The sequence below is a fragment of the Hyperoodon ampullatus genome (assembly GCF_949752795.1).
Source record: "Hyperoodon ampullatus genome assembly, chromosome: X".
Lineage (NCBI taxonomy): Eukaryota > Metazoa > Chordata > Mammalia > Artiodactyla > Ziphiidae > Hyperoodon > Hyperoodon ampullatus.
The window spans coordinates 17,107,804-17,131,968 of record NC_136913.1 but is presented as its reverse complement, the minus strand read 5'-3'; the positions used below and the strand labels follow the sequence as shown (position 1 = coordinate 17,131,968).

General features: G+C 41.4%; 1 protein-coding gene across 8 annotated transcripts in view; it reads left to right on the top strand.

Moving 5' to 3' along the window:
* Positions 1–24,165, top strand: part of ADGRG2 (adhesion G protein-coupled receptor G2) — a gene marked incomplete at its 5' end in the record, with an annotated part of 69,359 nt that overhangs the window by 32,173 nt on the left and 13,021 nt on the right. For all 8 annotated transcript variants that reach the window (XM_079727052.1, XM_079727050.1, XM_079727051.1 and 5 more), the window contains 15 exons: positions 62–115; positions 3,529–3,584; positions 4,419–4,474; positions 7,474–7,513; positions 7,985–8,022; positions 9,920–10,014; positions 10,559–10,625; positions 14,530–14,921; positions 18,170–18,341; positions 18,542–18,698; positions 20,136–20,279; positions 20,914–21,036; positions 21,684–21,729; positions 21,851–21,954; positions 22,893–23,014. In XM_079727052.1, the coding sequence (XP_079583178.1) occupies positions 62–115; positions 3,529–3,584; positions 4,419–4,474; positions 7,474–7,513; positions 7,985–8,022; positions 9,920–10,014; positions 10,559–10,625; positions 14,530–14,921; positions 18,170–18,341; positions 18,542–18,698; positions 20,136–20,279; positions 20,914–21,036; positions 21,684–21,729; positions 21,851–21,954; positions 22,893–23,014 (1,666 nt within the window). The remainder of the gene's footprint in view (positions 1–61; positions 116–3,528; positions 3,585–4,418; positions 4,475–7,473; positions 7,514–7,984; positions 8,023–9,919; positions 10,015–10,558; positions 10,626–14,529; positions 14,922–18,169; positions 18,342–18,541; positions 18,699–20,135; positions 20,280–20,913; positions 21,037–21,683; positions 21,730–21,850; positions 21,955–22,892; positions 23,015–24,165) is intronic.

The following is a 24,165-nucleotide window of genomic DNA, read 5'->3' as shown; positions in this document are numbered from 1 at the left end:
ATGTAGTGTGTAAGTGCAATTGTTTACATGCTTAACCCGCTGTGTTTTGTTTTCTTTGCAGGTGTCAAATCCCAGAGAAATATCTGCAATTTGTCATCTATTTGCAATGACTCAGGTCAGTTCTTGTGTACACTACACATTACCAGATAAATTAGCTCCACAGAGAAATGGTTTGTTTTCCTGCCGTTGAGTATGTGATGTGTGCCCCTCTGATTTATCTCCTTTCATCACACCTGGCTACTAAGAGTCTCGAATGAACACAAAAGCAAATTTTAGATCAGGCTGTAAGTGAGATAATGGGTTAACTTCCTTAATATGAGAACATGAAGCTCTGCACCAAATATTTTTCACCATAGCTTTAAATCCATAGCTAATGCCCTTAGAGTTGATTTATGAACATAATAATGAACTTAATTATTGAAAGCCAGTTCTTGTATATAAAATCCTCAAGGTTTTCCATAGGACCTTAAGTATTATAACTTAGAAACAGGATGTTGTCTTTTGCTAAAAATAAAACAAACCACTCTACTAGAATGTTGAAAATCTTACCTACACCGAGTTTAATTGGACGCTAATTGCAGTAGTGCCCATAGTGTATTTTGCCATCTCTAACTAGACTGTCCACTATTTTTAAAAATTAAGATGGCAGTCGCTTGAGAGCATGCTATTTTTGAAAGGGGAATATTTTCCCTTCTGCCATGGGCCAGAAGGAATGAAACAACCAGTTTTCTGACGTTGGTTTGGCTCTCTGGGCTCCCTTCCTATTAAAACCAATGAAAGAGATGTGAAAAACAGAGAAACATGGTATGGCAGGTCAGAACTGGACCATGGGAAGAAAGAAGAGGAAGGTAACAAAGTATTTTATAATATTAAAGTCTTAGTGTAGCTGCAGTGATACAAAAAAGCCAATCATTATAGGAATGTTTTCCTTTTATTCTGTTCCTTTTAACAGTTTAATAATTTGTTTGAAAAACATAGGAAACAATTTCAAGTGAAGTAAGTTAAGGTTGGATAGTTTAGAAAACAAGAAAACTTCCATTGAAAGAATGTTCCGCAAACACTTTCTATTTATGTGAATGTGAGGTTTACTTACATGAGCTTTCTGCTGATAGTATGCTCCAGGTCGAATATAGCAGGAAAGTGTTAGCTGGCTTTGATTAAAGGGAGAAGAAACTTGTTGGATACATTTCACTTTCATATATTGTGGAACTCTCTTCTCTCCTCCTTCTCTTATCCCTCCTCTCTTACCCTTCTCTTTACTGAATTCTCCATAATTTCGTTATCTTCATGCTTCATCTATGTTTTGGACTGGTGACTAATGTCTAGCTTAGTGTTATGTCTACATGATGTTTGATAATTGAAAATTGAACATTAAGTAAAAAAAAAAAACTGGTCATCTTGAATAACAGATGCCAGGAAGCTGGTTAGAGTAATGTTTTCCCCAGTTAAGCTACTGAATTGACCATTTGTTTTAGTGTTTGGTGAAAACAGCCTCTTCAGGGGACCTACTGATTTGTCACCAGAAATTCCACGATATCCTGCCAGAAACTAGAAACCTTCACTTCTTGCAGATTCCAATCTGGATTCATTAAGGGAAATGGAGGCTGGTGAAAAAACTGAGAGCTCACCAGGTAGAGTTAGGCTGAGGGTCAGAAGGTGGTGGCTTCCTGGTTGCTCTGCTACCCCTGTGCGCTCAGCACATTCTTGAAACTCAGCATGTGCTGAATAAGGCTGAGGGATAAACTTGGAGAATGGAGAGGTGAGGGAGAAAAATTGTGGGTGTCAGCACACACACACAGGCACTAAATAAGTTTTTAAAAGCTAAGAGTTTTGCAAAAATGTACAAGTAATTCTATGCATGTATCAATTATCTTTTTTTTAAATTTACTTTTGGCTGCGTTGATTCTTCGTTGCTGTGCGCGGGCTTTCTCTAGTTGCGGCGAGCGGGGACTAGTCTTCGTTGCGGTGTTGGGCTTCTCATTGCGGTGGCTTCTCTTGTTGAGGAGCACGGGCTCTAGGCACGTGGGCTCAGTAGTTGTGGCACACAGGCTCAGTAGCTGTGGCTCGTGGGCTCTAGAGCACAGGCTCAGTAGTTGTGGTGCACAGGCTTAGTTGCTCCATGGCATGTGGGATCTTCCCAGACCAGGGCTCGAACCCGTGTCCCCTGCATCGGCAGGTGGATTCTTAACCACTGCGCCACCAGGGAAGCCCCATCAATTATCTTTACTTTTAATAATTATGTAGTGCATTAATTGAAATTTCAGTATCAATATGCAGAGTTTGAGGTTGTCAGTAGAAAGGTTGCTGGAATAGATAAATCATGTTAATCACTGGCCTAGTGGCGTTGTCAGCCATTTTAAGGGGAAGTGGACCACTGGGTCCTTGGCTGTGAGAATCAGTTGTACTTTATAGTGCAATAAAAGGTGAGACGGTGTGGCCTTCCACCCTCTAGCTCAGGAGTTGGCAAACTACTGCGCATAGTCCAAATAATAGCCTGCCACATGTTTTCGTAAATAAAGTTTTATGGGAACACAGCCATACCATTCATTTATAGACTGTCTATGGCTGCTCTTACGCTACGACCACAAAGTTGAGTAGTTTCGACAGAGAACATATAGCCCACAAAACCTCAAATATTTACTTTCTGATCTCTTACCAAAAAAGTTGGCTGCACCCTGCTCTGGTTTATATGATATCCTTGCCCTTCTGATCAGGAGGCCAGTTTTTTGTCTCTGTAGATTATGAAGTGCACACAGTGTACTTCTGTTAAGAAGTCTCTGTTTTATTTGTCTCCAGATAGGGCCAAAGCCCTTCCGAGTATACCCTGCAGGAAATGGCATTGACTGAAATTGAGTTCAGTGTTTCCCAAGGCAAGCATTTTCAGAACAGGGTTTTCTGGCATTTCTGGGGCGAAAGCCACAATGAGTTGTTCAGCTGAAGAAAGGATTTGCTCTGCATTCTGTTCAGGTTTCAAAGCAAAATCTCAACTTTGCTCCTAGGAAAGATAGTGCATTTGGTAGCTGTATTTTATTTTATTTTAGATTTTCATCTGGTAGCTGTATTTTAAAACGAAAAAGAAAAACCCAAAATGGCAAGGAATAAATAGACTTTCATAAGGCTGTGTAACTGCTGAGAAATCCTTTTTCCCTCCCTCCTATGTCTCCCATAACTGCAACTATAACAGCTTAAAAAGATTTGCAGTGTTAGAGCCACAGTTCCCCAGTTAACATCGTTAAGGGAAACAAAGTCCTGATGTGAAGCACATAGATAGGGATAAAATTTCTTGACAAGGGGACAAGTTTTGTGTTTTTCTGCATTCCCACATAAAATGTATAGTTGATATTTTCTGAAAATTATACTGATTGATAATCGTTGAGTAACTTTCTGATAAAAAGAAAGTAAATGTGAATAACAAAGAATTTGATGAAATTGTTTATAAAGTAATCTGATAATATTTTTCTGTATTGTATTAATCCTCAAACTTTAAGGATGCAAGTTTCAAATTTCTTTTTGAAAATTTATTTTTAGCCTTTTTTAGAGGTGAGATCACGTTTCAATATGATGAAGAAAGCAATGTTACCCAGGTAGGTTTTAAAGATTTTTTAATTGCAATTTAAAAAGTGAATTTTCATGTATTTAAAGATTTAAGGTTCAAATTATTTCTGATATTTAGCATATTTACTTTTATCACCAAATTTAAATAAAGTACGTGTTGTTGAAACATTAGCTTTGTTGAGAGGGCTTGACTTCATGATAATCATGGTATTTTGTTAAAAATTATATTTTAGTTTTCACTAGGTTTGATGCTGAATAGAGTATTTATATGATACAGTTCTATTGCCAGTCAAAATTTAAAATTACATTAGAAACTCCTAGCAGTAAGAAATGTAATATATTGAACCTAAAAATTATCTTCTCAGTCTGATCCTGTTCACCCCATGGGGGATTCAGGCACAGTAGTATCAGCCTTCCCATAACCTAGATTGGTTCAGAAGATCCCAGCTAAATATGGTTTGTTAATTCAGTAAATATTTCCTGAGTACCTACTGTGTGCCAGGCAATGAGCTAGGTGCTAGAAATGCAGTGATGGTTGCTACCAAGTGTCCCTTTTTACGTTCACATAGAGAAATTTAATAGTGTTCTTTTGGGGGAGCCCTTGGAACAACAAAAGATAGAAATTAGCACATCAGACTTGCTGATTCAGAATATTTTTTTAAAGAAAACATAAAAACAAAAACTGACTCAGCCAATGTATATTTGATCATTTGCTAGACAATATTCCATGCAGTTAAGAATCACAGTCTTTGGGGTGTAGTTCTTTGGGCGCCCAACAAAACTGAAGAACAACTTCTTGTTAGAAAGTGTTATAAAACAAAACAATATTTGTTGTATTCTTAATGATTTTGTGCTTCTAGCAGAATCAAGTTATGGCTAATGGCACCTCAACTGGAATCCTGTCTCTAAGGGAATTGAAGTGAGTAATCAATCTGCTGTTTGATTTAAAACTTAAGACATCAACTATGGAAAGATACTTGTTGCACTATCTGTACTTTTGGAAACTGAGAATAGGAAAGAGAGAGACCCCAGAGGTCATAAAGAATTGGTTCTTGAGACCTTTGCAAACTAACCATAGTCACCTGTCTTCAACTAATATCCCTGTGAGGCTGTTCTCTTTGATGCTATCGAATTATGTAAGAGTGTCACCAAACCAGATTCGTTTTGCCCAATGCACAGCAAGCCAAAACACTGAGAAGCCAAGGTTTGCAGCACAGAGAAGGGTTTATTCCCAAGGCAGCCACATGAGGAGAACAAGTCTCAGATCTGCCTCCCCAAAGGCCAGGGACTTGGGGTATTTATGAGGTAAAGAATAAAGTGGCAGGGCAGTCTGAGGCTGGGGAGCGTGGGGAGCATGGGGAAAGGTGATTGGAAAAAGGTGGGTAATCTTTGTTCTGTGCAGGTGTTACTAAGCTACAGACCTCTTCATGTTCAAAAATGGAGGCGCTTAGCACCATCTGAGGGTAGAGTTTTCAGCCCTCTGACGCCAAGGACATCGGACACTCGCGCATGCCCAGTTGGAGGGTCAGGGGTCCTCTCCCGTCTTAACCAGTTCAGCTAGAACTAGACACAGCTGACTCCAAGTTCCTGGAAAACAACTCGGGAAAACATCTTATTGTTTAGGCTACATGCTGCTTGGAGGACATGCAGGTCTTAAAAGGACTTTGATTCGTGAAGGCAGGTTATAGGCGAAATGGATTTGACTAATAATTACCCACGGTTTCAAGAGCTCCATTTGAAATGGTATTTGGGTTTTTTTTTTTTTTTTTTTTTTTTTTTTTTTTTTGCGGTAGGCGGGCCTCTCACTGTTGTGGCCTCTCCCCTTGCGGAGCACAGGCTCCGGAGCACAGGCTCAGCGGCCATGGCTCACGGGCCCAGCCGCTCCGCGGCATGTGGGATCTTCCCAGACCGGGGCACGAACCCGTGTCCCCTGCATCGGCAGGCGGACTCTCAACCACTGCGCCACCAGGGAAGCCCGGTATTTGGGTTTTAATATGATTTGGTAGCCAGCCAGGTTGAAATAAGAGTTCAAGGTAGGACTCCATGTATACCATTTACTCACGCTTTCATGAGGCATCGGTCATTCAAAAGTCAGAGAGAGGTCTTTGTTAAGTAGACCTCAGTTTACAAGGGTAAGCACAGACAGTAAGAAATGCATTACAAATAAATGCCCCTAGTTAGACAATAGGTCAAAATGTCGGCCAGCAGACAGTCTCACCTTGACTGTCACTGCAAGGGGAAACTTCATGTCTTCGCCCTCATGCAGGGAAGCAGCATCAGAGGTGAAATTCATCCACTCTCAACCTTGCTATTATCTTTCAAAAGAGATTTTCATAAACTTTTGAACCAAATCCAGAAGCTCTGAGGAGTATCTGTGATGACACTGAAGAGAAAAACTTTTCCAAGGTATCAATAAAAACAAAACACGTGATAGGAAACGTGTTTTTAAACTCACAAGTTCGTAAATAGAACACAACCTAGCATACTTGTAAGTAATTCATTTTAATTGCTAGACTTGAAATATAGATGAGTTCATTTAAAGCCACCAAGCATTTGTTGAACACCTACTATGTGCTAGGCATTGGGGATACAAATGGGGATAAATCCAACTCTCTGAGATGGAAAACTGGGTCTAGAGCAGTGGTTCTCAACCTTGACTGTATATTAAAATCACCTGGGGAGCTTTTAAAACGCCTGCTATCCAGGCACACTCCATAACAATTAAATCGGTATTTGGGGCCTGAGTTGCAGGCATTGGTATTTTTGAAAACTCCCTAGGTGGTTCCAGCACGAGGCCAATTTTGAGAAGCAGGAATCTAGAGTCTGATGGGAAAGAAGCAGGAAGCAAACAAATGATAACAATACAGTATAATCCCTGCAATGAAGGTGACACGTACAGGCTACCAAAGGATGTTCTGAGTGTGTGAATATAGAGTAGGCAGAGTAGTTGGACATGACTGGAGTGGCCAGGGAAACCCCAGAAAGAAGGTGGCCTCTGAGCCCAGTTCTGCAGGAGCAGCTCCTGCCAGCTTGAAAAGCTAGCTGACTACTGTTGCCGCGATACTTCTCTTCTCTCCAGACCTTCCCTGGAGCCAAGAACTATTGCCCAGTCCTTAGAGCAGGATTTCTCAGCCTCAGCACTGTTGACATTTGGGGCCTGATCATTCTTTGTTATGTGGGGCTGTGCTGAGCATTGTAGGATGTGTAACGGATCCCTGGCCTCTACCCACTAGATGCAGGGAGCACCCTGCCCCCAATTGTGACAATCAAACATGTCTCCAGATATTGCCAGATGTCCCTTGGCGGGGGGGCAGAGTCAACCCAGTTGAGAATCGCTGCCTTAACGTGAGTTCTTTAACTAGATTTCTTTCATCCTAAGTTCATGGGAAGCTCTGCCACATTGAAGAAATAAAACTGTTGGAGTGGGATTGGAGGAGAGGAATGAGGGAAATTCCTAAAGAGGAGTTGTGAGGAAGGGAAGGCAGGGCTGCGGAGTGCTAGAGGGCAGGTGGGGTCAGTTGGAGAGAGAATGAGTAGGAAATCAGAGACAGAGGGCCCCCGGGGTGAGTGGCTGGCCCCTCTCAGAAATTGTGCCTCCGGCCAGCTCTTCCTCTGGCCCTTTGCCAGAAGCAGCTGCCTGGGGGTTGCAGTAGCCTAATGAAATAAGATTGTTCAACCATAATTTATATCTTGCTGTTGGCTAGAACCGATACAGCTTCTGTCTGGTTAGTTTCCCTTGTCATATGAATAATTAATTTTTCCCACATAGGAATCTCTTGTTATACCCAGTATTTCTTCAGAGTGAACACTGCAAGCAATAAATACCATATGCTTAATTTAATTGCTAAAAATCTAACTTGTTTTGAACTTAACATCACCAATGATCTCCTTCATATCAATTTCTCATTTTATTAACAGGCGATCAGAACTCAACAAAACCCTGCAAACTTTAAGTGAGGTAATCATAGTACATCCTGTATTTGTTTATAATTATTGTTATTATTTGGGGGAGAGCATGGGGTTCTTTATTCCTGAGGAGATATGTATTCAAATTACCCCAAATCTGTCATGTATAAGAATGAATGGGCTAGTTCCATTACTCCAAAAATCAGAACTAGGCTCAATGGATGGACATTACAAGGGGGTAGATTTTCCTGTAAGTAAAACCAAGTTTCTTAAAACCAGGGCTCCAGGAGAATGAGCTCCCTTGTGTGGTAAAGAGTTTCCTGACACTAGAGGTATCCAAGTAGAGCCTGTATGGCCTGAATAGCTTTGATCATATGTCATTAATCTGGTAGGAATGTGAATTGGATGATTCCTAGGGGTTCTTGTGGTTTTAAGATTCTGTGATGCTGTGATTAGTCCTTGGTCATCTTGCCTGACATTTTCAACTGTCAAACTAACATGTATTTTTTTTCTTTTGTTTCAGACTTATTTTATAGTGTGTGCTACAGCAGAGGCCCAAAGGTCAGTCATTTTTAATACTTTTATGTAAATAACCTTATTTCTCTACTCATGAGAAATAAAGTACAAGGAGTCTTTAGGGTGCAAATTCAAAAGCATTCCTCTAAAATAAATACACATTAGTGACATTTTGGATATATAATTTTTTATTCTTCCAAACACATATCACTGTCATATCCATATTCTCATTTCTTCTTTTTTTTTAATTTTTTTTTTTTTTGCGGTATGCGGACCTCTCACTGCTGTGGCCTCTCCCGTTGCGGAGCACAGGCTCCGGACGCGCAGGCTCAGCGGCCATGGCTCACGGGCCCAGCCGCTCCGCGGCATGTGGGATCCTCCCGGACCGGGGCACGAACCCATGTCCCCTGCATCGGCAGGCGGACTCTCAACCACTGCACCACCAGGGAAGCCCATATTCTCATTTCTTTATGAAGCACAGAGGGGTGGGTGGTGTTGGGCCATTTGCCTCTGGTTCTATGAAGCTAACGGTCATCAGTTCCCTTAGCCCCACAGGCCACCAGTAGGACCAACAAATGGCTCCCAGGGGTCTAGTCAGGGTGAAGGCCACACAGAGAAGGAACATAATATGGAGCTAGGAGAGAAAAGGAGAGAGGGGGAAGGAAAAAATAGGAAAGAAAGAGAAAAGAAGAAAATAAAAAGTGTGTGCAAGGGTCAGGACTTCCCTGGTGGCGCAGTGGTTAAGGATCCACCTGCCATTGCAGGGGACACGGGTTCGAGCCCTGGTCTGGGAAGATCCCACATGCCGCGGAGCAGCTAAGCCCGTGTGCCACAACTACTGAGCCTGCACTCTAGAGCCCGTGAGCCACAACTACTGAGCCTGTGCTCTGGAGCCTGTGAGCCACAACTATTGAAACCCACACGCCTAGAGCCCATGCTCTGCAAAAAGAGAAGCCATCACAGTGAGAACCCTGTGCACCGCAACAAAGAGTAGCCCCTGCTCTCTGCAGCTAGAGAGAGCCCGCGTGCAGCAACGAAGACCCAGCGCAGCCAAAAATAAAGAAAGAAAGAAAGAAAGAAAGAAATTTATTTAAAAAAAAGAAAAGTGTGTGCAAGGATGAATCAGAGATTGCCTGACAGCTATTTGAGGTTACACAGATTATCATTTGAAATTATGTCCATTGGCTGTCCTGGCTGCATAAGCCAATGGCTTTTAGGTCGATAATCTCACTACCTGAATCTTGAGCATTCTGTGAGAGTAAAAGTCCTATAAAATAACAGTTTCTACTTATCAGACGGTTCATTGGTACAAATAAAGGCAAGTCCTCCGTGAAATTGTAGATCAGATTCCTATTCACTATATGTATTTTGTTTTTTCACTTTTCATTATTTGCAACATTAATATTTTGTTGACCTAAACCAAGACAAAAGTAAAAAAGAAACAGAATGTCTTAAATTCCTGGTTATCTGATGACCTGAATTGAACTGCCAGAAAGATTTTGGATTTAAGAGACCTTGCTATTCATCTAGGCTGGTATGTGAAAGGGCTCTCATGATGGAAACACAAATGCCTCCAGACACCAGGCGGTGTGGGTGGGTGGTAAGACTCTAGATGTCAGGATGCTTGTCTTTGCCACCAGGTTTCACCCCTGTATGTTCATGATGCGGGCAGGCAAAACGACTCAGCAGCTGTGTGTGGTCAGAGGGTCTCTGGTTTGCAGTCCCTGTGAATGTAAACCTCTATAAATTCTTCATCCTAGAAAGCCTTTGGGGTAAAGTTCAGCCCATGATAGGTGGGTGTTTACAAGCTTATTGGGGTGACATTGCAAGTTAACAGTGTCAGTGCCCCCTTTCCTCACTCTAAGCTTGAAAAAGCAATTACAAATATGTAGGTAGGTTTCCAGTTTAGTAACACTCTGGTTATATATATTTCTCTTTATAGCACATTAAATTGTACATTCACAATAAAACTGCATAAGACAGTGAACATATGTGCTGTGATGGTTGCTTTGCAAACAGTAAAGATTCGACCGATGGGTAAGTTGTCTCTATCTTTATTGCTGTGTTCATTTTCACATGACTTTGATGTGTTCTTTTCAAAATTGAAAATACAGTGAATAAATTTACATATGTTACAGCTTTCTGTTTTGACTCTTGTCCTTGGGCAGTTTTTAAGGAGCTCTAAAAGGTGATTTTTCCTGCTTTCTCAGTAAAGTTTCAGTATGCTGTATTGGAAATCATGATAAAACAAACCCTACTGAGAGGGAGAATTCTATTTGGAGTGCTCGATCAATTGCTGCTGGGATATATTTACTCCTGAATTTCTCTTAGGAATTGCTGAACAGCTATTGATACTGTGTGCATATAACCCCAAATTATTCACTCAGTAAATATTTTTGAGCACCTACTATTTATATATAATTGTCAATATAATGGAATCCAATTTATTTTATCACCTGTTTTAGACTAATGCTCTTCAAAATCCCATCAGTGTAAGAACTGTTGTACTTGACGGAGCTGAGCCTCTACCTTGCTTTATTCTTGACCATTTTCTTCTTTCTTTTCTTTTTGTTTCCTGCAGAACAGTGCTGCTGCTCTGTCAGGATCCCCTGCCCTTCCTCCCCGGAAGAGTTAGAAAAACTGCAGTGGTATGTAGCAAATATGCTGACCCTTTTCCTAATAATAATAATACTTAATCGCCATGCTGGCTAAGGAATTTGAAATTTTGACGGTGAAGAAGGGCTTTCAATTTTAGGGAAAAAGCACAGTTTTCTTTTGTATGAAGTTTACTTCACTTTAAACCAATGGCTTGCAATCTTGGTTGCACATTAGAATCACCTGGGGAGCATTGACACTATTCTGACTTCCCACAGCCTCACCAACTGAATGTGTCCTCATATTGAAAAATTTTTCCAGTGTGGTAGATGAGGAATGGTGTCTTAGTGTTATTTGTACTTCTCTTATTAAAACGGCTTGAACATTTTCTTTTCATATACGTGGGGCCATTTTTTGTATTTTTGTGAATTGTGTGTTCATATCTTTTTCCCACTAGATATTTAATCAGTTTTTAAGAGTAATTTATATATTTCTATATGGTGGATATTAGCCCTTTGTCTGTGGTATATGTTGCAAATATTTTCTCTCCAATTTGTCAGTTATCTTTTGACTTTGTTTATGATGTTTTTGTCGTGCAAATTAAAAAAATTTTTTTATGTAGTTAAATTTACCAATCTTTTATGTTATTGCTTGTGGATTTGGAGGCATTATTAGAAAGCCTTCCCCTACGCCTGGCTATAGAGGAATTTACCCTTGTGTTTTTATAGTACTTGTATGGTTTCTTTTTTTGTTTGTTTGTTTTTACATTAGATCCACTTGGAATTTATTCTTGTGTAGTGGGAGGTATGGGTCTAATTTAATCTTCTTCCAATGTCTATCTAGTGGTCCCAGCACCATTTATTAAAAAGTCCACCTTTTCCTCAGTTATCTGAGATGCCACCTTTGTCATATGCTAAATTTTGGTAGCTATTTGGGTTAAACTCCAAATGTTAGATATTAACATTGGGGGAACCAGGTGAAGCTGGTTCATGGACCCCACTTTGAGTAGTGGGGTTCTAGACTGTAGAACAGTGGTTCTCAACCCTGGCTGTATGTTGGAATCATCTGGGGAGTTTTAAAAACACCAATGCTGGGAATTCCCTGGCGGCCCAGTGGTTAGGACTTGGCACTTTGATTGCTGGGGCCCAGGTTCAATCCCTGGTCAGGGAACTAAGATCCCACAAGCTGTGCGACACAGCATATACATGCATGCGTACATACATACATGCGCTGATGCCTGCCTCCTACCCTCAGAGCTAGGGATATCATTGGTCTGGGGTGCAGCCTAGGTTTCTGGATTTTTTTAAAATTAGGCTAGAATTAGATGATGGCCCTTTCATTGCTGGGGCCCGAGTTAGGACTTGGCACTTTCATTGCTGGGGCCCGGGTTCAATCCCTGGTCAGGGAACTAAGATCCCACAAGCCACACGGCACAGCATGTACATACATGCATACATACATACATACATACATGCGCTGATGCCTGCCTCCCACCCGCAGAGCTAGGGATGTCATTGGTCTGGGGTGCAGCCTAGGTTTCTGGATTTTTTAAAAATTAGGCTAGAATTAGATGATGGCCCAGTGTCTTTCCAGTGCATTGGTTCTTAAGATTGGCTGTACATTAGAAACACATGGGGCTCTTTTAAAACTGATGTGTCAAGGTGGCCTTCTGGGGTGCTGGAAATACTCTATATTTTGATCTGGGTGGTGATGATAGAGGTGTATACATATTACAATTACAATTTTTATAATTCTTCAAGCTCTAAATGTAAGATTAGTACAGTTTACTGTATTAGGCTATGCCTCAGCAAAGAAGCACATTAAAATGAATATGGATGCCTGCACCCACCCCAGAGATTCTTGCTCATTTGGTTTGGGTTGGGAGCCCCAGCACTGGTGCTGAAGTGCTCCAAGGTTTCTAACGTATAGGTGGTGTTGCCCGCCACTGCTCTGATGCTCACCACGTACCTCACCCGGTGGGTTAAGGGCTCTGATTAGCAGAAGTGATGAGAGCGATACAGGGCAACCTCTTCATGGTTGAGCCCAGCGAATGGGAGCCCCATGCTAAAGGGTCCAGCTGCTGCAGCCCCCAGATAATATGAAGGAAATTTAATTTACACTTCTCAAAGCACCTTTGCCACAGCTTGGCCAGATGGGTGGCCGCATTATACAATTTAGGGAATGGAGGCTCAGAGAAGTTGGGTGGATTGCCCAGAGGAGTAGTGAGAGCTGGAGCCCCAGCCAAGGCTTCGCGACTCATCATCTTTCTGTCTGGCACCCCTTTGTCCATACTGCTTCCCGAACATCAGGCCGTGGGGAGAGGCTTCCAGCTGGGTGCCTGGCCCAGACTGGGTTGAGCCAGCATTTCTTTTTATGGGTATGACTTTCCTTAGGTCTCTCAACCTGATATTCCTCCCTCCTCTAACCCAAGAGAAGCTCCAAGAATACATTCTCACTGGTGTTCTAAGTTACCATCTAAAACTGGATCCATCAGAGTCTTCCCTGGGTGATAATTTGTTGCCTCTTCCGCTGAAGACTGGTGGATTTTGTGCCAGATGGTAGATGAGTTCTTCTCAGTCTTCCATGTCATGAAAATACATGGGCCTGGGAACCTCACCCCCACTCCAGGACCAACTGAATCAGATACTTAGGAGAGGCCACAGAAATCTCTCTGTTTTTTTAAAAAGTCCTCTACGTAATTCTCAGGCACAGCCAAGGTTGAGAACCACTGGGCTACAGTAACATTGAGGGTGTAGCTGATGTACAAGCTGGGGACCACCCTTTTGGCCCCAGCTTGATCCATTTTTTCATTCAGCAAGCATTTCTTGTTCACATACTATGTGCTAGTTAGGACCATGGCAGGCTATAGCAGTATAAAATTGATTCAGACAGATTCCTATGCTCATCAGTTTCACAAAAATTTATGCATTGTTAACTCCAATTCAAGATTTTCTTGAAACAAAATTCAATACGTTGAAGAACAAAAATGGCAGTGTGATTTACCTTTCCTAGCCAGTATCACCAGTGTGCACGTGAACGACCTAAATTTGAAGTTTCTTGGAAAGGAAAGGCTTATTTGTGACCCACCAAGACCAGTACAAGAATTTGCTGGAATGAAAAATTCCATTCTACAAATTAATAATAGTGATTTCTACATATTTTTTCTTCTATCAATCAATATGCAGAAGATTGTAATTGTAATTGACAGAATTATGTACTTTGGTTGCAAAAACTGTAAGAAAAATTTGAAGAACATTTTGTTGTTACTGGTAAATTTAGAACTGCTTTTCAGTTTACGCCATACCACTTTGAAGCCATTGTTAATACTGAGTTGACACGAGTTAGTGAATCTGTTATGGACAGACATAGTTTTGAAATGGGTGTGCTTTAGCTTCTAAGTCAAATCAGTTGTTCCAAAAATGATGAGCCAGTTTTGTCAGTGTGGATTTGAATATTAAAGGAAAATGGTATTTTGGCATTTGATTCAGTTTTTAGAAAAATTTTAAGTATGTTGGGAACAGTTTGGGCATGTGATTCCATTTTTTTTGAGAGTAAATTTTGTAAAATCAAAAAAACACCAAAAAAGACAGATTCCTAGTATATGGAAACTACCAGTTGGGTCACAGGGCATTTAATAGCTCCCCTCCGCAAGAAGCACCTGGAAATGTTACAAGATCTCCTCAACTGACTGATAGAGTCAGGGAGCAGCAGTGAACAAGTGAAGCAGAACTGGGAATTCATGAAAGAGCATCCCTCCTGGCTCATTCCCCTCCCAGGGAGAAGGTGTTGGCAGTAGGCAGGGGCAGGAGGCCAGTAGCAGGTACACAGAAGATGTGCAGTGGCAGGTCCCTGGTGGAGCCATGTCACCGTGGTGGTGTCACATGGTTGCCAGAAGAAGAGATTAGCCTCTGTAGCTCATTCGTGTCTCATGTGCATCTCTCTGATTCTTTCCTTTAGTGACCTGCAGGATCCCGTTGTGTGTCTTGCTAGTCATCCACACGGTCCACCATTTTCTTCTTCCAGCAATTCCATCCCACTTGCTCCTCAGGCCACCATTGTGTCCCAGACCTCCAGTGCCTTCTCTTTTGCTGAGCCTCTAGCTCATCCACCTGTAATCCACAGCTCTCACTCTCCAACAGGGGTGATTCCCCTTTCTTCTCCCCAGCCTTCAGCTCCCATTGCTTCTAGCCCTGCCATTGCTATGCTCCCCCAGTCTGGAACTATCTCTTCCCCTGTGCCTCCCACTGATCTTTCCCACACCCTGCCACCTGTGAAATCCTTACCTCCCTCTCCCACCACGTCTGCCCCTGTGAATGTCAACACGACCAGCACACCTCCTGACAAGACAGGTAAATATGGGGAGCAACGCTGCTCCCACGTTTGTTGTCATCCTGGTCATGTGAAACCCAGCTGCCAGCCTGCCAAATCAAAATACCTGTAATGAAACCACGTTAAGCCTTTGCTTTTATGATGCCTACTTGATTTTGAGAGCTTTCTTTTGGGCATCCTTAGAACATAGATATGGCTGAGTTTGATTGTTTGGCCAAGAGAAATAGCTCTGAGGCAAACACCGATCTCATTTTGTCAAGATGAGTTATTTTACAGGTTTCTTTCTCCTACAAAAGGTTGTTGGGTCACTGTTTTCAACATTCTGAAGGGAAAGATTTTTGAACTATTAAACACAGTAACTCCATTTAGACAGAAGACAAAAGAAAACATTGATGTTCCTGAAAACCAGTCAGTCACAGAGTGCCAGAGCTGGGGCTGAGCCAAAGTAGCCGTGTGGAGGAGAAGAGAATTCAGAAGACCTAGGGGTGGGTCTGCCCAGGCCCTCACAGGCGGTGGGATCCAGAATAAGCCATTTTGCTCCCCCTAACTTAGCCTGCTCTACCTCAAGATGGAAATAATCTCACTAACCTCATAGGTTTGGAACCATGGCGGACATGACAATGCCATGGAAACTGCACAGGGCTCCCCGGACACAAAGTAGGCTTAGGGGTAAAAAGATAAAGGGAAGAGGGAAAGAAGCAGAGAGAATTCTGGATACTCTCTGGAGTTTCAAGCCAGTGAGTAAGAAGCAGGCATTCCTCTAGAATTTGGAGGGTGGGAGGCGACCTCCCACCTCTTGGCGACATGAGATTGGAGCTTGAGTTGTGGTCCTGCCTCCTCTGCCCTGGGCAAGCATCCCCAGGAGATTTGGAGCCAAATGACTGGAGATGTTTTTGAATCCCACAAGAGAGGAATGATGAAATATGATATGCCACCTCAACAAAATGTCTATTACGCAGCTGTGCATAAGAACAGCTAGATAGAAACTTGGGGCATTTTTCAAGTCTTGAGTGAAGTGAAAATAACATGACAGTAAATAGTTTGCACACCATGTTTGTAAGTTAGTAAGTTATAACAGGTGGATAAAGATTAGAAGGGAATATGCAAAATAACAAATAGGATGTTAGGTGGTGAAATTAAGAGACTTCTTTGTTAGAAGACATACAGGTGGCCAATAGGCACATGAAAAGATGCTCATCATTGCTAATTATTAGGGAAATGCAAATCAAAACTGTAGTGAGGTATCACCTCACACCGGTCAGAATGGCCATCATTAAAAAGTCTACAAATAATAAATGCTGGAGAGGGCGTGGAGAAAAGGGAACCCTCCTACACTGTTGGTGGGGATGTAATTGGTGCAGCCACTATGGAGAACAGTATGGAGGTTCCTCAGAAAACTAAAAATAGAGTTGCCATATGATCCAGCAATCCCACTCCTGGGCATATACAAAGACAAAACTAAAATTTGAAAAGATACATGCACCCCCTGTGTTCATAGCACTATTTACAATAGCCAAGACATGTTAACAACCTAAATGTCCATCGACAGATGAATGGATAAAGAAGATATGTTTATATATATATGTGTTTTATACATATATATACAATGAAATATTACTCAGCTATTAAAAAGAATGAAATAGGACTTCCATGGTGGTGCAGTGGTTAAGAATCCTCCTGCCAATGCAGGGGACACAGGTTCAATCCCTGGACTGGGAAGATCCTACATGCCACCAAGCAACTAAGCCCGTGCACAACTACTGAGCCTGCGCTCTAGAGCCCGCGAGCCACAACTACTGAGCCTGTGTGCCACAACTACTGAAGCCCGTGTGCCCTAGAGCCCACATGCCGCAACTACTGAAGCCCACGCACTCTAGGGCCCGCGTGCCACAACTACTGAGCCCACACACCGCAACTAGAGAAAGCCCGCACACAGCAACAAAGACCCAACGCAGCCAAAAAATAAATAAAAATTAAAAAAAATAAAGAATGAAGTAATGCCATTTGCAGCAACGTGGATGGACCTAGAGATTATCTTACTAAGCGAAGTAAGTCAGAAAGAGAAAGACAAATGCCATATGATACCATTTATATGTGGAATCTAAAATATGACACAAATGAACTTATCTACAAAACAGAAACAGACTCACAAGACATAGAGAACAGACTTGTGGTTGCCAAGGGGGAGAGGGGTAGGGGAGGGAAGGATTGGGAGTTTGGGATTAGCAGATGCAAACTAGTATATATAGAATGGATAAACAACGTTGTACTGTATATAGTACAAGGAGCTATATTCAATATCCTGTGATAAACCATAATGGAAAAGAATATGAAAAAGAATATATATATGTATAAGTGAGTCCCTTTACTGTACAGCAGAAATTAACACAACATTGTAAATCAACTGTACTTCAATAAAATTAAAAGAGAGACTTCTTTGTTGTTAGACAGGTTTATATCATTGTATCCCAATTAAAAACACTACTAAAAATCAGGCTTACAGCTGGTAGTCCAGCTGTTGATTTCATAATATTCTCCTTTCCACAAAAAGAGCTTTTAGTTACCCACATAGAGTTCTGTATTCATGCTATAAATTAAATACATGTATATTTATGCTTATACAGATATACACTAAATACACTAACGTGCTTTTACATTTTTTTTAGTTAACTTTCTTGAAGTATAATTTACCTGCAGTAAAATTCATCCAGTTCTATAGATGAATGAAATTTTTATAGTTCTACGAGGTTGGATAAATGCCCACAGTCACGTAACCACCATCATGATGATATAACGTTTCCACTATCCCCAAAGTTCCCTCGTGTCCCTTTGTAGTCAACTCCTACCCACTACCCCAAGCCTCTGGGCACCACTGATATGTTTTGTTTCCCTATGCTTTCAGTTTTTCTGGAATGTCATATGAAGAGAATCACACAGTATGTAGCCTTTTGAGTCTGGCTTCTTTCATGTAACGTAATACATTGGACTGTTGGAGACCTGTCCATGTTGCATTTATTGGCAGTTCATTCCTTTTTATTACTGAGTAATATTCCACTGTGTGGATGGACATTTGGGTTGTTTCTAGTTTGGGACTATTATGAAAGAGGCTACTATCAACATTTATGAACATGTCTTCTTAAGACAGGTTTTCACCTCCTTGGGGCAAATACCTAGGAGTGGGTTTGCTAGGTCACAGAGTCTATGTGTGTTTCTTCATTAGTGGTTTTTCCATTATGTGTTCAGAAAGTGATTTGGCTCTCTGTTATAGAAATTGTTCACACCAGCAGCATCAGTGTTTCTGAGCTTGAGAACCAAGTGTCCCGGATGGAGAAGTTTCTTTCCTTAGGCAGCTTGGAGCCTAACCTCGCAGGACAAATGATAAACCAAGTCAGCAAACTCCTTCATTCCCCGCCCACTTTGCTGGCCCCTTTGGCCCAAAGGTATGACTTAGCAAACTGGTGTGGTCATGAGAGGGGACCCTCTAATGATAATGATGCTTCTATATGATTAATTAAAGCCAAGTATTTTTCTCCCACGTACGAGGTTCATGATGACTTGTTAAGTTTCTACTCTATATTCTGCTTAGACTGGGGAAAACAAAGTGGGAGTGCTGAATTTGAACAGCTACTTCTCTTTACAGATTGCTAAAAGTAGTGGATGACATTGGCTTACAGCTGAATTTTTCAACCAAGACCATAAGTCTGACCTCCCCTTCTTTGGCTCTGGCTGTGATCAGAGTGAATGCCAGTAATTTTGACACAACTACTTTTGCTGCCCAAGACCCTGCAAATCTTCAGGTACATCCTAATTTATTGTGGAAAAGACCTTTTTTTGTATATGATTATAAGTCCTTGTGTACTTCATGATTGAGGCAATTACTGCTATACTCAGGGGTGATATTCAAAATATTTAACATCTAGAACAATGGGGCGCCACAGAATCAAAAAAAAGGACATTGGTCTTGGCTGGAGCAGGATCTCAGTGTGCCCAGTGTTAACCCTTTAGCAGCTGGCTTGTGGAAGTTTGGGGGGGGGCAGTCAAGTCGGGGAGGTGTCCAGCGGGTTCTAGTCAGTTGGGAGAGACCTGACACCGGCTACTTTGCTTTTTGTTTTTTTTTTTCTTTTAACATCTTTATTGGAGTATAATTGCTTTACAGTGGTGTGTTAGTTTCTGCTGTATAACAAAGTGAATCAGCTGTATGTATACATATATCCCCATATCCCCTCCCTCTTGCGTCTCCCTCCCACCCTCCCTATCCCACCCCTCTAGGTGGTCACAAAGCACCGAGCTGATCTCCCTGTGCTATGCGGCTGCTTCCCCACTAGCTATTTTACGTTTGGTGCCAGCTACTTTTCGACCCATTTCAGTATTTTTTTTAATATATAAGTTTATTTATTTATTTTTGGCTGCATTGGGTCTTCATTGCACGCTGGCTTTCTCTAGTTGCGGCAAGTGGGGGCTGCTCTTCGTTGTGTCGCGCGGGCTTCTCATTGTAGTGGCTTCTTTTGTGGCGGAGCACGGGCTTCAGTAGTTGTGGCACGTGGTTTCAGTAGTTGTGGTGCATGGGCTTAGTTGCTCCATCACATGTGGAATCTTCCCGGACCAGGGCTCAAACCCATGTCCCCTGCATTGGCAGGCGGATTCTTAACCACTATGCCACCAGGGAAGTCCCCATTTCAATATTTTAACAAGTGTTACGACTACACTGGTGTGAATAGTGGTGCTGTATATCAATTCTGCTTCTAGTGTTTTCTATTAGAGGGATTGGGGACTGGAAACATGCAAGTAAAACCAAGTCTCACCTTTAAACTTAATTTGTATAGTCTTCCCTTTAAAAGTTTAGATGCTGCATGTGGTTCTATGATGACTTTGCCCTAACAGGTCACCAAGTTGGTGTGTCTGCTGCTGTGGTCTCCTTGGGCTCTGCAGTTATCCTGAACTTTCTCCCCTCCCACCCTAGCTTTATTGAGATATAATTGACATATAGTATCCTGCACTTTCTGATTGTTTCTGTATATCCTTTATCCTTAAAATGTTTCCTTTCCTGCTCTGAGGCCTCATCTCCCTATTACACATCCTCTAATTTCATAGCAATCAGAGAAACAAGAAGAACCAATAGAGACACCACAAATAAATGCCCTTACAGGATCCTCCATTTTAATTAGGTGTTGTGTTTTCCATCTCTTGATTATACTAGCCCCAGACATCTTTATGATCTTTTACTTGATTTTCAGGTTTCTCTGGAAACTCAGGCTCCTGGGAATAGTATTGGTATTATTACTCTGCCTTCATCGCTGATGAGTAATTTACCAGCTAATGATGTGGAGCTGGCTTCCAGGGTGCAGTTCAACTTTTTTGAAACACCTGCCCTGTTTCAGGTAAAGTTGCTTCTAATTGCTTTTGGTTTAGGTTTTGAGGGGGACTAAGGGAGTTTTATTTCTTTTAATCCTCACATATTCTTAAGCCTGCTATAAGTCACATGAATTGCTGAAAAGCTGTAGTTTATTTTAAACAGGACCTAATGATGCTGCTGAGGATAAATAACAATAACTGACACTCACATAGCATTTATCAACTGCCGTGCAGTATCATAAGCACTTAGAAATGTTAACTCTAATCCTCTCAACAACATCATGAGGGAGGAACTATTGAATTATTATCCCAGTTTTACAGATGAGGCTATGGAGGCACAGAGAGGTTAAGTAACTTGCTCAGGAACACACAGCTTAAATGGCTTAAATGGCTTAATGTTATGTTCCCTTTAAGATTCATGAGGGTCTCGTTGTGTCAATCTGTGAAATTTAACTCAGCATTTAGAGCACTTATAGTGGAATAAGCTCTGCTTCTCATGGTCCTTGGGAAAGTCACTTTACTCCCTGCCCCTGAATTCCTGACCTAGGTAGTAAAATAAACAATGTGGGCTAAATAGTCCATAGGGTCCCTTCTAGCTCTAAAATTCTCTGATAACATTTCATTTTCCCTTGCCATCTTGTTGATTCTTTGGTGTGCTAGGACCCTGCCTTGGAGAACCTCTCTCTGATCAGCTATGTCATTTCCTCGAGCGTGGCGAACCTGACAGTCAAGAATTTGACAAGAAACGTGACGGTTACATTAAAGCACATCCACCGGAGCCAGGTGGGAGGGGCCTGTCTGGTCTGTTCATTGACCAGAAACACCTCATGCAAACCATGCCTGTAAGACTTTGCCTGAAAAAAGTAAATTCAGCAGAACCTTAGACCCAGTTAGGGCAGTGTGTAAGACTGGAATCACATAGTCACTCCGCTGGGTTTTAGCATGCCTGATAACTGCCTTCCTAATTTCCAAGAAGGAGCAGTGTAAAAAGCAAGCTCTTACTGCCAGTTTTCAGTGCTTTATATCTGCGGCTACAGGTCTGATTCTCACCTCCAAAGAGAACGCATCTTAGTTCAGTTCACACTGAGCATCATCTGTGACCTCGCTGCTCAAAGTGTGGTTTGCAAACCTGCAGCATCACATCACCTGGGAACTTGCTAGCAATGCAGACTCTCAGGCCCCACCCCAGCCCCACTGAATCAGAATGTGCCTTTTAGCAAGGCCTCAAGGTGATTCCTATGCACGATTGCTGAGTTTAAGTGCTGACCTGTATGAGACTCACTTGCTTCTAGAGACCAGTGTAAAATAAGAACTCTCCTAAAATCAGGAATGAGATTCTGAAATTTTAAAATATCGTTTTTTTTTCTAATCGCTTTCCAGTTTTTTCAGTTCTGTAAATTAATTATTTGTAGTTTATCTTTCTGTTACAGGATGACTTAACAGTGAGATGTGTATTTTGGGACTTGGGCAGAAACGGTAGGTTCCAGACATAACTTTTTCAGTCTTGAGTGGGAAGGGGAGGGGAGCAAGGAGGGAGGAGCAGTGACTGGGGCAGTGGCTTTGCTGATGGGGCAGACGCTCTTTCTAATGCCAACAGGTGGCAGAGGAGGCTGGTCATCTGATGGCTGCTCTGTCAAAGACAGGAGGCTAAATGAAACCACCTGTACCTGCAGCCACCTTACAAGCTTCGGCGTCCTACTGGTAATATCCCTACTCTACCTGGCCTTAGATTTGGGTCTGAGGGTTAGCTGGGCATCATACCATGATGTCTAATCTGATGGATAACTTTGATAGGTCAGCAGGTTTCATGATATTGTGGCAAAGTTATAGGCCAATGAAATGACTCTTCTAATAAGCAAATGTACTTGAAGGAAAATACTTGAACATAGAAGTATTTTTTCGCATTCTATTTTTACATTTAAGTTTTTCTTTTTAAGATAGCTATAAGAGGACTAGGGAATTCAGATTAAAATGGGTAATAAAAATAGTTTGTAATGCACTTTAAAATTTTATAAAACATTTCACATAAATTATTTTATTTAATCTTCCCAACAATCCGGCAAGATAGGTAGAATAGGGAGTTGTTATTTTCATATTAATGAAGTCAGAATTAAGACTCACTTGTTAGGTAATTGTCTACAGTCATAGAACTAAGAAATATAAGAGCCAGAAGCCAAGTTCATGTCTTTTGGCTTCTAACCTGGTGCTTTTCTGGTGCACCATAATGCAGTGATCAAGTACATGGGCGTTGGAGTCAACCAGACCTGAATTTGGATCCTGGCTCCTCTACTTTGTAGCTGTGTGACCCTGGGCAAATTACTTAACCTCTCTGGGCCTCAGTTTTATTATCTTTACACAATGATAATAATTGCGCCTATCTTGTAGGTTTGTTGAACAAACTATTACTTAATTACTTAACCTTAACGAACTATTACTTAACCTTAACGAACTATTACTTAATTACTTAACCTCTCTGGGCCTCAGTTTTATTATCTTTACACGATGATAATAATTGCGCCTATCTTGTAGGTTTGTTGAACGAAATATGGACGGGTACCTGAATACCCAATAAATGTAAATTATGACTCTGTTATTTATTTTAAAATATTTGGTCTTGAAAGCAATGTTTTATTTTCCAGGACTTGTCTCGAACACCCTTGCCACCGGCTCAGTTAATGGCCCTGACATTTATCACCTATATTGGTTGTGGGCTTTCATCAATTTTTTTGTCAGTTACTCTTGTAACCTACATAGCCTTTGAGTGAGTATCCACAACTGGAAACTTGGATTATATGACATAGCACCTCAATTGCCAAAGTATATTAATTAATTAAGCATGCTCCTTGGCCTAGCTTATCCTGTCCACCCATCTAGTGGGGCCACCTATATGTAAAACTTCATGGGACTTTGGTTTATATACTTCCTTCCTTCCACTAGTTTGTGCACTCACTGAAGGCAGGGGTTGTGTCTTAATCATCCTTGTACCCTAAAATGATGCCTGGTACCTAGCTGACATTAAGTGAGAAATGAAAGATGGATGCAGACCCCGAAACCCAAGAGCTTACAATGTGAAATAGACCATAGCTCCATGTACAGCACAAGAGCTGTGTTTAATATGTTAAGTTTCTAAATAGTACTGAGCAAACACAAAAGATTAAATGCATTAACAGGTGTGGGGATGAAGAAGAATAAAGGGTATCAAGTGTCACTGAAAAATACAGATACTCAGTGAGTGTGGCTTTGTAGGTCAAAGCAAGAATGACATTCCAAATGACAGCATCTCCTTCTTGGCTTATCAGAAGGGTCCCTTTGGTCACTTCTGGGGGGGATTCCAATAAATTCTGTCGGAAAAGAAATATAGGCACTTTTATTGCATTAACTAAATGAAATAATATGTAAGTTCTGGGATTTAGATTTTGGACACTGATCAGGAAATGCACAAATTTACTTTTAGTGCCAAACTTAGGGTCCATCTGTGACTACAGATCTTCTAGTGGACCTTTGGAAATATGATTAATGAGACTAAATTACTATAAGGCCAACCATTACTCAGAATGATCTCACCAGATCTAATTTCACACACATAAACATGTATATGTCATCAGTTAGCTGTATTTTCCTTTGGCTGTTTCATTTAGCTATAGTTTGAACTCTTCTTTCCATGATCTCATTTTAACTACTAACATAAGGTAACAGGAGAATCTGGCTTTTTGAAGATCTGAATAGAGGAGCCTATTGTATGAGAAGCAGCACAATGCTTCTAGAAGTAGTTTGGGAGAAATGGAGGTGGGTGCTCAGAAGATTCCACTACAAACTATTTGAAAGGATGGGTCAATAGTCGGCATGTATTAAAAGGTTCCACAGAAATATAAACATGAATTTTCCATATGGTTATCACAGATGATTCGGTTT